This window comes from Gadus morhua, chromosome 6 (genome assembly GCF_902167405.1).
Source record: "Gadus morhua chromosome 6, gadMor3.0, whole genome shotgun sequence".
Taxonomy (NCBI): domain Eukaryota; kingdom Metazoa; phylum Chordata; class Actinopteri; order Gadiformes; family Gadidae; genus Gadus; species Gadus morhua.
In genome coordinates, this window is record NC_044053.1 from 6984992 (window position 1) to 7003311 (window position 18320).

At 43.9% G+C, this 18320-nt stretch overlaps 1 protein-coding gene across 3 annotated transcripts in view; it reads left to right on the top strand.

Annotated features, from left to right (window-relative positions):
• ckap2l (cytoskeleton associated protein 2-like) overlaps positions 1-17648 on the top strand; it is a 30804-nt gene extending 13156 nt beyond the window's left edge. Inside the window, exons 6-9 of one of the 3 annotated variants that reach the window (XM_030359671.1) lie at positions 458-616; positions 1217-1277; positions 2465-2605; positions 2802-2965. In XM_030359671.1, coding sequence (XP_030215531.1) covers positions 458-616; positions 1217-1277; positions 2465-2605; positions 2802-2842 — 402 coding nt within the window. In that variant the 3' untranslated portion in view covers positions 2843-2965. Of the gene's footprint in view, positions 1-457; positions 617-1216; positions 1278-2464; positions 2975-14898; positions 15065-16850 lie in introns of those variants that run through there. The other 2 variants (XM_030359669.1, XM_030359670.1) reach the window with 2 other exon arrangements.
• The last annotated feature ends 672 nt before the right edge of the window (positions 17649-18320 follow it).

The window sequence follows — 18320 nt, forward strand, 5'->3', positions numbered from 1 at the left end:
TAACAATGTATTAAATCCCTTTCCATCGTATTTGCCATCCTCTGACCGGTCATCACATAAAGGTTCTGCGTCGGGTTTTTAGTAAGCAGACTAAACCCAGCCCTTGCTGCTGTGTTTCGGCTCGACAGAAGGTTAACACGTCAGGTCCCTGCGGTGGACGCAAGGAGGGTCCGCAAGGAGGGTCCGCAAGGACGTAAGGGTTCCGTAACCCCCTTGCGCCCTTTATTCGCTGCAATCACTGATGTTATTAATCGTCATTTTTACTGGCTGTGTGTGTGATAAAGTCCAGCTAATATTAAGTTTCACGGTTTATAATCAACTCGGAAAGTTGTATTTTATTGTTTTAGTGTCCAAACCGTGCGTGTCCTACAGTGCGGAACAGGTTTTTGACGGTATCCCTTACACTCCTAGGGGGAATGTCTGTTGGCTGAACCCTGTCTTTGCATGTCTCCATTAGGGTTGTTCCCCGGAGCACGTGACCAAGGTCCTGTCTCGCTTACCTCCGTTAGCCAAGAAATTTGCCAAGTACTGGATCTGCCAGGCCCGAATCATGGAGCGACAGGGAAACCTGGATGTGTTGCCCATGTTTGAGGAGGCAGTCCGCCTTGTACTTGAGGTAATTGATCACTCTCTGTTTATTCTATGCTAACCACCGCTCAACCGTATCAGCTGGTCAGTGTGAAATATGTCTGAACTCAAGGGAGGCCAGACCATCTACCAGAGCAAACCAAACACGACCTCATGTGGGTGCTCCGGTTTCCCCCTTTCCAAACACAATCGGGTTACTCCTGTCCTGCCCATAACCACGGTATTAATAAAAAGAGGAGCGATTTTGGATAACGGTTGTCATTGGCCCGAACGAGGTCAGGTCTTGTGGAAATATTTCTGAGCTCAAGGGAAGCCAGACCAGCTGCCAGAGTGAAACAACATGAACAAGAACAAACTTGTGAGGCTCCCTGGCTAAGTCTCTCCCTGAATTCCCATTTATTAAATGGCTTTTTGTAAGATATCCCCTACATAGGTTGTCCATACCCATTTATGCAATTTTTTTAACAAATTCGTCAAGTATGTACTTTGTGATGTATGTACTTTGTGATGACAGCCTGGCCCAGAATATTTCCAGTAGGCCGCACTAGAACACAGGCATTCTACTTTTGTGTATTCCTTCGTCTCTGTGCTTTTTTGTAACACACCCTACTATTGTGCTTCATCGCAGCCCGTGGACGACCTGCGGACCGTGGTGTTTGACATACTGAAGAAACGGGATGAAAGTGAGCGTAAGTAAGCACCGGGCACCGGCCAGGCCTCCAGCAGGCCCAATACTCACCGGGCCTGTGGTACCAGACTAACAGAGAGGTGCTTGTCGTTTTGACAGCGAGGTGGTGTGTGTGGTGTGTTAAGGGGGCCGTCAGCTGACACACCAAGCTCTGTAAACGCCATACCGTTATTTTCAATGAGAACACCCATCTAGCTCTGTTCAAAACCTTGGCGCACCACACAGCGCGTGTCCATTATCTCCCATCTATCTTTTAAAGCAAGGAATCTCTGCAGGTATGTCCTTTGCATGCCTCTAGAACCATTCTGATTTGACCTGCTTCCCAGTTCCCACTCGAGATTTGCATTGCTGGGGCAGTTGAACCCGTGGAAGTTTATTCTCGACTTATTTGGACACACGACACGTTCAATATGAATAAATTGGTTGTACAGAGCAAGAAACAAGTTTGCTATCTTCACAAAAAACATCTTTGGCCAAATGACTCTCATTCCACGACCACCAATTATTATCAAGATAAACCTCAGAGCACATTTTTTTACCCCATGTTGCTATATTGCGGCTCGTAAAGGTAGCCACGAACATCTGATTCGAGTATCAGATCTTCGAAATCCCCATCTTCTATATCAGATCCAGTACCTTCCGCCGTCGTTGATTCAGTTTTCTCCACTCGTCTGTTAGCTTAGTTTGAGACGCTGTGGATGTTAGTTTCTGCTGGTGAAGTCCCACCCACTGGCACTGATCTAATAGGTCTGTAGCGTCAGTAGGTTTGAAGCGTCAGTGGGTCCCGGTTGGGAATAGTGCTTGTAATCTTACGAGACTCCTCCCCTCTTACACTTCCTGCTTTAAATTACGCAAAAAAGGCTATATTGAGTCATTTAAGGCAGGAAGTGTTAGAGATCAATACGGATCTCTCAGGGGAAAATAAGGGAATGATGCATGACCATTCATAAATATGAGTGGGTTTCTAACGATACAAAGCTTAAAGGGGCCCTATTATGCCCTTTTTTACTGTTCATTATTTAATTTGTTTGACCTCATAGAATGGATTTACAAAAATAAAGGGTTGTCTAGCACATTATTCTTTCTCATACTTTATGAGTATTACAACCCCTATGTGAAACACCCTGTTGCTTAGAATTTTGAGGCATTTAGAATATTGGTGCTGACAGGGTGCTGACGTCTCTTCAGGCACTCTGTCACTCTGTCTATGGCTTCAGTGCTACCTTACCAATTTGAGCCTGAGTTGGACCCCGAAAGCGATAATGGAGCAGACGACGCTAATGACGAGCGCGATTTTAGTCGTAGAATGGACCAGGACATTTCACAGTGGTAAGTTTTTGTTTATGCTATTATACACACACGCGATTTATCATGTATTTAGCGTAGCTTTTCAGACTTAGCTTGCGGCTAGTAGACTACTCGTACTCTTCAAGGGTCAGTAAGAAGCTTTTTATGTCCCGACATGGCATATTGTGGGCTACTTTTGTCCATCAAAATACAGCGTTATAACATCTCTACTACCTAGGTGCAACTGTGGGAATTGTGCCACTATGCCCAACGAAGTGAACGTCTGCTGTAGAGTAATCCCAAAGGTAAAACTGATGAGCTTTAGGCTAAGCTACAGTTTGTTGAGAACGATGTCATGCAATCTATCTATCATCTTCGGAGGATGTATATTTACACGTGTGTGTGTGTGTGTATATATGTATGTATATATATATATATTAGAGCTGTCAAGCGATTAAAATATTTAATCGTGATTAATCGCATTAATGTCAGTTAACTCTAATTAATCGCGATTAATCACAAATTATTTTTCTATGCTAAATATCCCTTGATTTTTTTGTCCCATAAATCTTCCCATTTTAATTCTCTTATCAACATGGTGAAGTGCATCGGCTTGCCTTGTGCAAATGATTTTTTATTGATAACAACATTGGTATATACACTGATCAAACAGGATGATACAAAAAAAGAGCCTATAGTGCAATTAAACGACTGCTTTGAACAAATGTCATTTGAACATAGCAGTCAGGCTACTGCTTCTTTGTTTTGAGCCAAAGAAAAAAAATTTTTTTTTTTTTTTTTTTTTAATATAAAGTAATTGCGTTAATCGCGCGATAAAAAAATTAACGCCGTTAATAACGCGTTTAACTGACAGCTCTAATATATATATATACAGGGTGCGATTTGTGAAAAAACCAGAGGGGGGGATAATTTTGAGAAACATTTTATTCAGGAAAAATAACCACACAACAGTGTGAAAACTTATGAAAACAGTTGATCTTGTGACTTTGTGTATCTAAACCTTACACGTAGGCTTCATAACGTAGGCGGTAGGCCTATTTTGAACGTGAACTTAACCACTGCATTTGCAGAAATATTTTCTCATAGCTAATATTGTTTTTAAATGTGCCAAATAAAAAAAATATATATATTTTTTCCCCGATATCAGTTCAACAGAAAATATGAAATACCACAATGTGCTGTCAAGACGTTTTTTTTTTTTTATGGGTTAATCGGGTAGACTATAGGTCAGACTACGAAAACAGTCCGCTCTGATGACGCACTTCAGCCTCTTTTTTTTGCTTTCCTGTTGGCGGATCGATAGCAGCGTGGTGACCCTGCTTCAACCACATCTCTGCAAATCTGCGTGCCGGGAAGGCTGGATAGCTCTCCCAGAGAGCTGTCACAGACGTGCAGGATGAGGACAGCCAGCGCACATCAAACACTCTCCCAATCCTACGTGCCTGGATGCCCAAATCAAAAGCCGCAGACTCAAGCTCTTTCAAATATGAAGATATGCTGCTCTGTATTCTTTTCATTTTTCGTCCATTTGGTTTAAACTTTTGTTTCGGCGGGACAGGAAGTTGACTTTTGAAACCATAGAAACGCAAGTAAATCCGGTTGGTTTTCAAAATAAAACTGCTTTCTGCGAGCGCTACGCCTCTGACTCGCTCCCGGTAGATCAAAATCACAGCACAATCAAAATGAAGACGGACCCTGTGTATTTTGGTTGTTAATTATTACGATGTAATGTTGAAAATACTTTGGGTGGGGGGGATAATTTTTATCCCCACCGAGGATAAAAATAATTCAGCAGAGGGTAGGACGTGTAAACCAGAGGGGGGGATAATCCCCACCATCCCCACCGGCAAATCGCACCCTGTATATATATATATATATACACACACACACTAAATATATATATCTCCTCAGAAGATGAGTAGCCTACCACTATCACAAAACCTTATAATTAACTTCTAGTAAACTACATTGCATGTTTAGATCATATCTACCATATAGCAACAGTAATATCAGTCCACTTGTAATGGAAAACGAGTAATCTCATCATTCTCACCTGTTTGCTGTAGTTCCAGCCAACTGTACCATGTTTGTTATGCAAATTCATTAGTGATAACAATTTTTGTAAATAACAATCCTACTCGAATAGATGTTGCTTCAGCAATACCAGTTACGAGAAATCTCACCTGTTCAATGTTGTCTCAGCCATGTGTTTACAATAGCAATCATTTTTTTCAATAAAAGTATGACTTGAAAACAGATGTTGCTTCCTGAATCTGTATTTTCCTATGCAGTCATGTTTTACTCAGTGATGTCAAGGTCACTTTACACAGTAGTTATTTTGTCTTATTGTATTTATTAGGTACTACAGGGTGTCCGCGGAGGTCTTAAAAGTCTTAAATTAATTTTTCTAAATTTAAGGCCTTAAAAAGTCTTAAATTCGTCAAAAATGTCATATGCTGGTCTTAAATTTATAACTCGGAGGTCTTAAATTTGTCGGGGCAGGGTTATTTAATTTTTTATTTTTCTCGCGGGACTTTTCGGGAAGGAGATGTACGAGGGGCTACTTTCTTGCTAGCTAGTCTGCAACAATGGGTAAATGCAAGTTCAACGTCAGTTGGCTGGAAGACCGTTTGGCTAGCGTCCGTTGCCAACCCAGAACAGGCCAGATGCATTCCGTGCAAAAGTAGCCTACATTCAAGCTCGGCACCATGGGGATTAAGGCTGTCGTCAGCCATATGCAGAGCCAAAAACATAAAACCTCTGCCAGGAGCCACACACAGACCCCAGCCATTTCTACATTTTGCATCTCTGCCCCGGCGCCACCGCCGCAGACGGTCCGCGCTGCTAGCACTGACCTGAGGGTAGCATTTGGTGCGACACCAACACTGAAAGCGGAGGTGTTGTGGATTCTAAACACAGTGGTCAAGCACCAGTCCTACAACTCGAATGAGGGGATAGGAGATCTCTTCGGTTTGATGTTCCCCGACTCTCAAATCGCGAGCACCTTTACTGCTGGAAGGGACAAAACGGCGTATATAACTCACTTCGGACCAGCGCCTTTCATCCGAAACGAGCGAATCTGCAGCGTCTACAAGGCTTTTGTTTTGATATTTGAGACGTTGAACCACGCCACTAAAAGCAAGCAACTTGACGTGCACGTCCGATATTGGGTCGGATACGAGTGCATTCCCGGTACTTGGGCTCGCAATTCATGGGGCCCCACATATATGGGGGTAAAAGGGATGATGATACATAATATTTTTTAGGCAATATGCAGAATCTTTTCACTTACGAATTAACACGGTCGGCTATTTTTGCCAGCACGCCACCCTAGCCATATTATGGGCAACCGTGTTCCCCTTGGCTGTGATTTGAACTTTGAATGACGCGAGAAACGCCCCTTTTATGTGAACGCGCATTGAACCTAAAGCGGAAAACCTGGTTCAACTAATTGAATCTAAAGTGAGCGTCGTGGTACCATTTAACTGTGATTGCGAGTTGCGGCTCTGTCGAGCCAGGTTTTCCCAAGAAAGCCTGGGTATGTTCAACGAGGTTCGTGGTATACCCCCCAGGTCTTACTGAAGGCATTTATTTAATGGTGAAAATATTATTAATCAGTGGCGTAAATATCGACGGTGCAACCGGTGCAGCTGCCCGGGGGCCCAGACGCTGTCACCCCCCTATCAACAACTTACAACTTGGGTGCACCATGAATACGTGCTGGTGCACCCAAATTAAAAATGTAGGCGGGCGCACCAGTGCACCCAAGGAAAAAGTTAGTCGCGAGCCCTGGAGTATCACTTTATGTTCAATAAACAGACAGAAAGTAAACTTGAATGAGTCTCATTGAGTGACGCACATGCTTGGGTTGTAATACAGCGGGATCCCCCCCACCATCGCGGGTTTAAGGTCTTAAATTTCATTCAAGGTGGTATTAAAAAGGTCTTAAAAAGTCTTAAATTTGACTTGCTGAAACCTGCAGATACCCTGTACTAAGATGAATGTGCCAGAATCAATAACCTGCATGACACAACCTGCATGACACAACATGCACACAAACACATACAGTCTACAAAATATCTACAATATCTACAAGTATGATTATGGACCTGTGAGGCACACAACAGATGAAGAGTAAGTAATTTTGTCTGTAAGCTCCCACTAAACAAAACCAATATTATTATGTGATTTGAATCAATTTACCATTAAAAGAAAAACAAACTATAAGGCCGCGAGCTACGGGGCCTTACCGTGCACCCTTACCTCCTAACGAAGCCAACTATTTTTTTATGTTGAGCATGGTCAGACCATTCAAAAAGAGTTGGTTTCGTTTGGAGGTGGGGGCTGCACAGTAAGGCCCAGTATAGGCCCAGCCTATAAGAGGTTATTGTTGAAAACAGTTTAACAGAAAGTTCCGCTCCTTGTCCCTTAGGCGTTTCAGGCATCTTGCCTATCGCAGCTTTGTAAGCTGGTGTTGGGGATATTTAGGACATAGTCGTCATCCCGTCATGTGTGGTGCAGCGGATATGGCAGCAGTTCCCATCTGGTGACTTCGTAGGCTTCAGACCACCTCTTGATTGAAGCGGGAGACGTGACGGGCAACCAGCTCAGCCTTGGGAGTGTGTGTATATTCCTATCCCCATCCCTCCAGACCTATATATATAGGTCTGGAGGGATGGGGATAGTCTTCATTTCCTCTTCGAATGATGTTGGGTCCTCAAAAACCTCCATGAGCAGCCTCATGAGGTCATGTACATAGTCTGGAAGTTATAGCATTAACATACTAATGAATGTAGCCATAACAATCTGTAAACTGATGTGTGTTTAAAGATTATATTTTACAAACTTACTGAATGTTGGATCTGTTTTCTCGGCCTTCACAACACCTTCCCCACTCTTCGCCTGCCCTGCAGAAGTAGTAGCTTGCTCCTGTGATGCATTTTCATTGTGGTGCATTGATGCTAGATACAACTTATGGTAAAAAAAAAAAGCACCGCCATTAAACAACCGAGTGTGCCTGACAATCATTCCAATCAATGGCTTTCACAATTACGAGATGGTGTAAATTATTACCTGCACAACATTCCCAGGAAGGGAAAAAACACATTCTTTGGAGCAAAACGCAGTATCAGACTGTGGAATGACTTGAGGAGTCACTCTCCTCCTCTTCCTTCAACTCAAGCCGTGGTCTCTTGCTAGGTCACCAGCCTGGGCCCTTTATTGGTGTTGAAGTCAGCAGTGAGTGTGGCAAAAGAGAGGTTGTTCCGAAGTCTGCACTGACAGAAGACACCTGTGTCTGCATGGCTACAAATAACAGAAACAAATCGTATTAGAAACTGGAAAATAATAATTTAGCAGTTCTTTCCTTGGTAATGGAGTAACACTGCAGAAACCTTGGTTACCCATCACAAATGCAAGAAGCCATTTGCAAATATAAACCATATCCTATTTGGTTATGAAGTTATTTAGCCGATGCTTATATCGAATTGTTAGTAGAAAGTAAGTATGTGATACATGAATGTATGTATAGCCCATATTCTAGCAACGTCAGCAAGGGTGAATCTTCAAATAGATTACTGGACTGCAGATTCTAGGTAAACCAAATAAAAAAAACACATCCAAATACACAGGAAAAAGATGCTCACAAAGTTTCGTATGGATTGCATACTTAGTCACTAAAAACTCTTAGTGGCTACATACCTTTTGCTTCTTACGTGTGCCTTTAGCGATCCCATGGACAACTGTGTGCCGCCTGATGTCGACTTCAACCGTGCACTTTGTATTCCCACAGAATGCATTCCAACCGGCGAGTTTGTTTGGGTTCCCGTCGATATAATCTGAGGCGTGTCAGTCTGGCATCCGACGTGTTGAAAGGGGCGATTATGGGCACTGCAGTCCTGCTAAAATTATCACACATAAATCACGACGAAAAATGATTTTACACAGTACAAGCTAACATCTGAAACAGGAACCATTTAACCCACCTTATGTAACACCTCACATAAGGCTAAGGCTAGCTCTAATTTTACAGACAGTTTAGAATTGTAGTTTGAGATCCCGCAAAAGGTTTGTGGAAGATTAACCAGCCTCGCAACAAGACTAGCAGCTAGCTACAGAATGAATTATTTTATGGTAGGAAATGGTAGGGTTAATTACCCCAACTTATATTGCACACAACACAGCCACTTTTGTTATTATCAGTATAGGTTTACTTACATGTTGAGAGTCATCTTCACCCAGGTTGCTGAAGCAGCCATCCGTGAAGTGGAGGCGACACAGAAAAAGGCTCGGAAAGTCGGTGGAATAAGGTTAAAAATTAAATCTAGCCAACGGCTACGTGAAGACTCTGCCTTTGGCAAACCATACAAGGGAGAGGTCCCTTCACAACCAAGAAAACACCTTCTAGCCATTATTATATATACATAATATATAAATAGTATTATGTCTTTCTGTCCATCTACTTCTCTACTCAAACTCTCGTTTTACGATCCATTCCCCGACCCCAGCGTGTCCATGAACGCAGCAAAAGGTCATTGATGACGCTCTCCCATTGACTCCCAGCAAAAGTACATGCTTACGTCACCATGTACCGGAAGTAAAAGAAAGCAGCAGAGAAAATCCCAACGAGCCGTTTCTAGGTAGCTCGGTAACAGTGATTTGCTGTAGTCATTTACTTCCCCCTGCGGGAATTTTATGGTATTGTAACTTTGCCAACCATTTATATACCCCAAAACGTATGTCAAGCGCAATAGGTGAAGGAAAAAACGGAAAAGCATAATAGGCCCCCTGTAATGGAAATGGGTGAAGTTTAATGGTGCCTTCAAAACAGTGCCTTCAAAAGAGTTTCCGGGAATTTCGGAGGTTGGGACCTTAAGATCGGAGGAAATCGCTGTGAAAACTGTTAAGTCTGAGTTTTCCCTCGGAACTTCGTGCGGAAGTAGAGCAACCCGAGTTGACATCACAACAATGGCTGCCCATTTCATTGATGGACTAAGGTGAACTTGCAGCAAGCACTAAGAGGCGAACTTAACACCAATTTTAGCATTTGCATTACTATACATTATAGCATACAATTATGAACATCAATTGATAAATTCTCCCTCTTCAACCATCGCAAGCAGTTCTAATAACAGTTTTAAACATCTCCCTCCTCTCTTCTGCCGCATCCTTTTTTGCCTTTGCCTTTAAGTTTTTCCAGCAGGATTTCGGTTGTGACTCGTCCCTTGTTTCACTGTCAGTGTCAACTGCAACAGTTAAGGTAAATTAACGGTTAACTTTATTCAAAAAGTGAGCTCGTGAATATATTCACGAGCCCCCTCTCGTGAACCGTTGTTTTTTTTCACGTTGTAGGCTAGAAGAAAAGAAAGACCACGATATAAAATTGGGGATTATATTGTGTAATTTGTTCACATTTCGCCGGGATCCATCATGGCAGACTCTGAACACAAACTAATCCTATTTTAATCCTTGTTTAAACTAGGTTAACTAATCCAGAGTTAAAACTAAGATGTGCAACGCATCTCTGATTTAATTATAAACCAGTTTAAACCTAGATTTACTAACCCTAGAATAACCCTAAACCAGGATTAATTTAATCCATGTTGGTGCAACCCATCCCAAATCAGCCGGCCATTACCTTCCTGAAGAGTTGGTCTTGGTTCGCTTCCAAACTAACCCTGGTGCGGTTCGCTTGAGATGTGGTAGCGAACGCACCTCGGTCTGATCCAGTTTTAAAAAGCATACACCTCTTTGGACGTTACAGGCCACCGCTCAGCCGCAAGCATTATGGAAATTATTGTTTGATTAGCACTATCAACAAGTCTATCGGCACATTGTGTGAAAATTAGTTGTGGCTCAGCATGGAGCAAAGTGGAGACGGAATGTCTATTGGATATTTGGACAGACACCCACATAAAACGTTTGCTTGAAAACACACACAAAAAAAATGCTGATACATTTAACAGATTCAGCAACAGTGAGGGAGAATGAGTTCGACTGGTGCGCAACTCTGAAACAAATCAATATCAGCACAAGTGCAGCCCGCTGGGTATCCATGATTATTTACTTTCACACGCTTTCCCCCACCTTTTTTTTATCTTTATACCGCCCCACCCCTTTTTGTCTAATAATTTAATGATCTTTGCACAAGGGGCGTGCACGGGTACACGTGTAATCGGTTAGTAAATCGTAACCCTTTAGAAAAAATCTGTAAACGAAAACCGAAAAAAAAAAAGATAATCATCGCGCCATTGTTTCAATGGGAATCGCGACGGTCCATACTTTCAACATAAAGTTTACATATTTATAATTTGAAATTCGTCCCAGCCTTTATACCACAGATACTATAGGGTCTATAGCATATAACCACTTTTTCTGTCTACAGTTTAATGTAACAGTAAGGGGACAACATTCTAACTAACACCGCAACTGCAAATTAACCACACGGAGATAACCATGGCAACCGGTCAAACCTATTTTCTTTTTGCGATCATTCTGCGTGCGCATCCGCCGTGTTGATAAACAAATAATCCCCCTATAGCGCGACTGTGGTCCACTTTAAAAATAAATCAAATAATCATTAATTAATTTAAAAACCGGTTAACCGTGTACCCGAAAATAATGGGGTTGTGTAACCATTTACAATTCTTTGTAACCGTTCACACCCATACTTTGAACACATGTTAGCACACGTTCTCTCTTTCCCAGCTATTTCTCTCTTTCCCTTGTCAAGGACGTAGTGTGTTGTGTTTGTGTTGTGTTTGTGTTTCACTGTGTTCTCTCCCCAGACTGATGCCCTTTCCCCTCCTTTCTGATTGCAACCCTAGCAATCAGGAAATTGAGTGCACCTGAGCTCCCTTGATGGCTATATAAGCTGGGAGCAGACAGGCGCACAGCCCTTCCTTTTTGTGCCAGCAAGCGGTCGACGATTGTTGTGTGTTGGAACTAGTGTCGGAGTGCCGTTGTTGGTGTGATCTTGTGGATCGGGTAGTGAGCTTTTGGTTCTGAGTAGTAGAGTATTTGGTTGGTTTGTAGTTAGTTATTTTGTTTCGTGATTTCCTCTTTTGGGAAAGTTGTTCTTAGTTCTTTGGCACGTTAATAATCCTTTTTGCTTACCGTTACCGCTGTCTGTGTCTCCTCCTTGTCCCCCGGAAACTAAAATATTCTTTGTTACTCCCCTGATACCCCTGGATACTATTGTCTGGCAGACGTCAGCACTTGGACAACTTGGACAATCACCTGAGGCTTAACCTCAACAAGACTGAGCTCCTCCTAATGCCAGGGAAAGATTGCCCACACATTGACTTACTGGTCACTGTTGAGAACATCACTGTATCTCCTTCTCCAACTACCTCGGTGTGGTACTGGTGTCGTGGCAATTTCCCTATCAGATATTGCGTCTAAGACAGATGAGATATTTAGATGCAAAAAGCACACAATACTTGCAGGCAATTGCTGGTCATATATATTTGTAATAAAAGTACGAACAAAGATACCTCACAACATGCATCAACAAACAACATAACAGGCATACGCTACAATAATCTGAGGCCTCAGATGAGAGTTCGCCCTGCGTCTTACTTCATACTGTAAAGGTACGCCAGGAGAAGTCCATCGAGTGTTCCAAGTCATGAGTTCTTATTCACTTGGGTTGAGTTCTGGAGGGGGTCTGTCCCCCAATAAACCAAAAGCCTTTGTTTACCAGATGGTAATCTTTACAATTGAAGCGCTCCAGGATGTCATAAAAGGGGGTCGCGGCCGTGCCATGTAACTCTTTGCTTTCTCAACGCTTCCCAGGGAGTCAAGGAACAGGCCCACACATCAAAGGATTGCACGGAAACAGAATGTGTCAATAGATCACATCACACGAAAAGAGAGGAACAGGCAGGCAATGTATGCATCACACAAAATAGTAACAAAACTTAAGTTTATAGATAGACAAAAGCGTAACAACATGTAGATTTTCCATCACACTGGACAACCAGTTATGCTGCAACGCAAACATCACTGTGGTGGCCGGATCCTGCAGATTTGCAATATACGACATCTGCAAGATCCGGCCTTTCCGTACAAGGGAAGCAGTTCAGCTTCTAGTCCAATCACTGATCATCTCCCGCCTCGACTACTGCAACTCGCTACTGGCTGGTCTCCCTGCTTCTGCGATTAAACCTTTGCAGCGCATCCAGAATGCAGCAGCGCGCCTCGTGTACAACCTGTCGAAGTTCTCCCATGTGACCCCCCTCTTCCGGGACCTCCACTGGCTCCCTGTAGTAGCTCGCATCAGATTCAAGATGATGGTACTGGCATACAAGGCAGTCGATGTAACTGCCCCTGCCTACCTCCAAGCATTGGTAAAGTCACACACCCCAGCTCGATCCCTCCGCTCAACCACCTCAGCTGGACGTCTGTTACCGCCAACACTAAGAGCAAGCTAAGGTCATCAACAAAGTCACAACTTTTCTCTGTTGTGGTGGAACGAGTTCCCTGCCGATGTCAGGATCGCAGAGTCGCTCACCAGCTTCCGCAAAAGACTCAAAACTCACCAGAGTTCACTTCGACTCTGCATAGCTACTAGGGCTGTCACTTTTTCCAAAAATGAAATTCGAACGAATTTCGAATGTCCATAATTAATTTGAATACATTTGAATACATTCGACCCCCCCCCCCCCCCCATAAAAAAAAGAAACACGACAACAACTGTTGTCGTGTTTCTTTTTATTTCTTGTGAAAATCTCGTATACCTACTGAATTCATAACAGCACAGGATAAAAACACATCTTTGATAACACATTTGTAAACACAACAAGAGGAAGCTCCGACACACAAGTGCGGCTGTCTTTTACGCATTAACAATAACTGCTCGGAGCGCGATATGCGGAGCGCATGTCGTCCATGGCACACACAGCCTATATAAACGAACAATCTGTGAGGCCGACCTCCAACATGGCACGCTGCTCTTTTTATTCCTTACGGAAAGAAAATGACAAGTAGTCTCGCAGCTCTCCGTTACCGCTGCAGCTGCTTCTGTCAGCCGTGCTGTATAAGTCCCCAAACAGGCTGCCCATCGCGCCCAGCGCAGCAGCGGACTTTTCTCCCTGTCGTGTGCGATCAGTGTCGGTCTCCGTTTCAATGAGCTTGTGTGAGAGGCTTTCAGTCACGAGATGTTTCTGTGCAGGGGAAAGGTGGACTAACCGGGAGAAGCGGGGATCCAGGAGGGCCGCTTTATTGAGGAAAAGCCACTCGCCGCTCTCTTCTTTATAGCGCATTTTTACAGTTCGAATGGAGAATTAGACTTCGAATTCTAACTTTTCACCCCACCTTCGAACGAATATTCGAACTTCGAATAAAAAGTGACAGCCCTAATAGCTACCCAGCCCCTTCCGGCCACCATTGTATGTTGTACGTCCTGGCACTTAATGTACGCACTTATTGTACGCACTTAATCTACTTAGCACTTATTCATAGTACTTAATTGTGTAAAATCTGCAGCAGCTGCTAGCATTGCTGTACACGGCAGTAGCTCAGGAGGTAGAGCGGGTTGGCTGGTAACCTGAAGGTTGTTGGTTCGATCCCCGGCTCCTCCTAGCTGAGTGTCGATGTGTCCTTGAGCAAGGCACCTAACCCTGACTGTTGGCTCCCGACGTCGCCTTGCATGGTTGACTCCGCCGTCGGTGTGTGAATGTGTGCGTGAATGGTGAATGTGAGGCAATATTGTAAAGCGCTTTGAGTGGCCAATGGTTAGAAAAGCGTTATATAAATGCAGTCCATTTTTTACACGGGGAATGGGTTGCCTAGCGATTGTTAGAACTTGCACTTGGCTTTATGAACATCTTTACTGTACTGACAGCGATGTATTGTTTCACTTCTTATGACAAATGTACTTATTGTAAGTCGCTTTGGATTAAAGCGCCTGCTAAATGTAAAATGTAAATGTAATGTGCGTTGTTGACAAATTCTGGGACTGTTGCGATTGCTATGTGAAAAGTAACCGCACCAAACCAAAAAATCTATTTTTATTTAACAGCTATATAAAAGCATTCATAAAGTAGCATGCCACGGGATCTTTTAGACCACAGGAAGTGACGTGTTGACTGGGAAGTGGTTTGGATGAGCGGTTCTCGAGAAAGCGGCGCGCAGGAATACCGACCCAATACCTTACGCGCAGGTTTTGAACGGGCTCTGCGCTAGTTATATTAAACACAGAACCAAGTCCAAACTTCCGCCGTGTGATGTCCATAAACCTGGTTACAAATAGACTGGAAATGTATCATTTATGTCTTAATATTAATGATGGTTCATTTGAACCGTTTCTGTAGGCGCTAAAGAGAGAGTGGAGGAGGAGGAGGACCAAGAGGAGATCCAGCGAGAGGCCTTTTCCCTTGGGCCAGACGCTGTGGGCATCCCCCAGCCTGTCAGAGCCCTCATCCAGGGAGATTGGGGCTACTCCTCTGCAGTGAAGTACAAGATAACAGCCACTCCTGGGTACGTCTTTGCCTTAACTTTGCCAATTACGCAATCATTTGACGGTTTGTGGTAAGACATTTATTATAATTATAGTTATATAGTCATAGCCTCCCTGTTGCTATTGTCACCCTGGCTGCACCCATTCATACGTCAAACCGTAGCGTGCTTAAAAAGCGCGTCAGGATTCTCTTACTACATACAGTTAATTTAATCACACTATTAAAAAAAAAGAAAAACACAAACGCTCGATCAAAAGGCCCGGCCCGACCCGGCCCGAGAATAGTGGTGGGAAATATCGGCCTGACCCGGCCTGCGGGTCGGCTCGGGCAGAGTATCTAAACTCTAGTGCATGAAGTCCTCCGTAGGCGCTCACAGCTGGGTGAGTTTCACCACCTCCTCATCGTTTCAGCACACAATGAATCAATGATTTGGTTGTCCATGTTCTTTCTGCTTCTGTGCGTCCTCCTCCTCTCTGCCAGTGACATCGGGTCAAGCTCAACGCTGATTGGCTATCGCGGCTAAGCGTCACACGTCAAAAGTTCACGTTTTTGAACTCCGCGCATTGGTGCGTTGGGCGTGTTATTTAGGTGTGTAAAACGCGTCTTACACGCCTAACGTGCTGCTTTAGCGTGTGTAACGCATCTACGTGCGTAAACCAATGGTTCCCTATGCAAAAATAATTTTCATCGCCTCTAACGCGCGTAACGCGGTCAGTGTGGCCGTACATTTTAGGGAGATAGACACTACATAACTGAGAAAGACCATCAAGACATCATCCTTAAACACTGTGGCATTATACTATACGTGTGTGAGAAGCCTTACCCTCACCCAGCAGTAGAAATTAAATAGATTGCTGCTCGAAAACAGAGCTTCATCATACACCGATGTGTTATACTATGTGTGTCCGTGAAGCCTAACCCGGACGCGGACATTAAATAATTCACATTCAGAGCTTCACCGTCCACACACACCGAGTTGTTATACTATGTGTGTCTGAGAAGAAGCCTAACCCTCAACTGGACGTGGACATTAAATAAATCACTGCTCAGACTCACTGAGCAGTGAGTCTGAGCAGTGATTTCACCTTCCACACATCGATGATTCACCTTCCACACATCGATGATTCACCTTCCACACATCGATGCGTTATATGTGTCCGAAAAACTTTCGGACGCTACAGTCAACCAAGGTTCCTCCCCTAAATCTGGCGATCCTAGTCAAATCAAATTAAGGGAGGGCAGGAAGGGGATGGCTTCATAGGTATCAGATCCATCAATGAGAGGGTGTTGTACAAACTATCCGAGAATCTAAAAACTTCAACTAAAAATAAACATGAGGAATCGGGGAGTACGGAACAAGTATCGACAGAGACTTTATTGCTACCCTCAAACAAGCCACAATCAAGCCGAGAGGTTTGGAAAGACACTGCCGGGGGCTCCGAGCCCGGTCTCTCTTATCCATTCAAACTGAGCTGTTTTGCATGTGATATGACCGTCCGGGTATATGCTAAAATTGCCTTATATGGCACGGACAGTCAGCCTTACATTCTTTTAAGTATGTGGTAATCTCCTGCAGTTCATCTAAAAATGGGAGGATATTAGAACGCCTTAGCACCAGACTGCCTGGCGCTGTATGAGGCCCAGATGTGGTTTCTTTCTGCTTTCCGCCATTAACTTCTCACGTTTTCCACTATTCTGCAGCCAGAATCTGGCCACGGATCTCTTACAAGCCCTCCCCCAGCCTTATGTTTTAGCTGTACTTCTGAGCCAGTCATTCAAATCGTTCCCATCTGCTCTGTCGGCAGGGGCGGTCAAAGCAAGCAGAGGGGGCGTTTCCGGGTCGACGGCCAGGAGGTGCGCTTCTTCACCCCCGTGAGACGTTCGGTGAGGATCGAGAGGGCCTCCCTGGGCTACCCGGCCTACCTCCGCGAGCAGGACCCGTGCGTGGCCTCCTACGACGACCTCCTGGCCGAGGACGAGCCGGAGGGGAGTGGGGAGCGGCAGGAGGCGAGCGGCGGAGCGTCTCACCAGTGCACTGCTACGCCCATCTACGTTTACCGAGAGAACGAGGCCCTCCAGGACCAGGTGAAGGTGCAGTTGGTCTACGACGACGACGAGTGAGCTCGGCAGCATTCGAGTGAGGGCGGGGTTGAGTCGGCTTGATCCTTCACACGATCCTTCACAGAAACTCACACTCCTATCTATCCTTATGTCACAGGAGACATACAGGCCCTTGAAATTCTGCATTTTAACGAACTGAAAATTTTAAATATTTATATTTCTTGGTTTCTTGGTCTATATTTCTTGCTATTACATGGTTCTAGAAATAACTTTGTAACTTAAAAAAAATAATAATTATACTTGTGCTGGAGATCGAATTCAAAAGCATGGGTTTTGTATGTGTGTATATATGTATTTTTCATGAAAAGGTTGTAAAGGCTCAGATTTTTCGCACATGACCCTCCTAGATTGTATTGAATGAGATTTGGTAGTGACAAAGATAAATGTCTTATTTCGTGATGCATATTTCATACTGTGCATATTGTATTGTACGTCATTTCTCACTCACTTAAAAAATAAATTAAAACTTCTCAAGGGACATATTTCAGAGGTTTTCACACCTTGTGCACATTGAGTATCAGTGTGCAGTTGTGCACACGTTAAACCAGACATCTCCACATACACTCTGGGAGACTTCGCCTAGATGGCAACATGGAACTGCATCCGGTCAACGTTTTATCTTTAAGCTCTATCGAGGGCAAGTCTTGTAGCCCTGTTTTGTACAATTTGAAGTTTATTTAAGTCAGTCTTAGAGGCAGAGCCCCAAATCAAGTCAAGATGGCATAATACTAATGTTTGAACATCCTGTCTCCGTAGAGTAGCTGGTAAGCAGATGGCACATTTCCAGACCGTAGCAATGCTTCTACTCATCTTGGCAGCTATCTGCCTAACATGATCAGTCCAGGACAGTGTTAAAAATGGACAGTCCTAAAAGCTTTAACTTACTCTCCTGCTTGACTGGCTTGACTGACATCGTTCGAGAAATCTCCTGAACCTCCCGGTGGCCAGTCCGCCCCTGGCCTTGATCCAAAGACAGTTCTGACAGTTTTTGATATGTTTAAAACAAGTCTATATGCTGTAACCCACTTGACCACTGCATTCAGATCTTGTGACAGAGCGGACTTAAGTTTACAGCATGTAGATGCAGAATAGTACAGTGTAGAATCGTCAGCATATAGAACCATAGTGGATTTTTGAATAACGAGAACGAGATC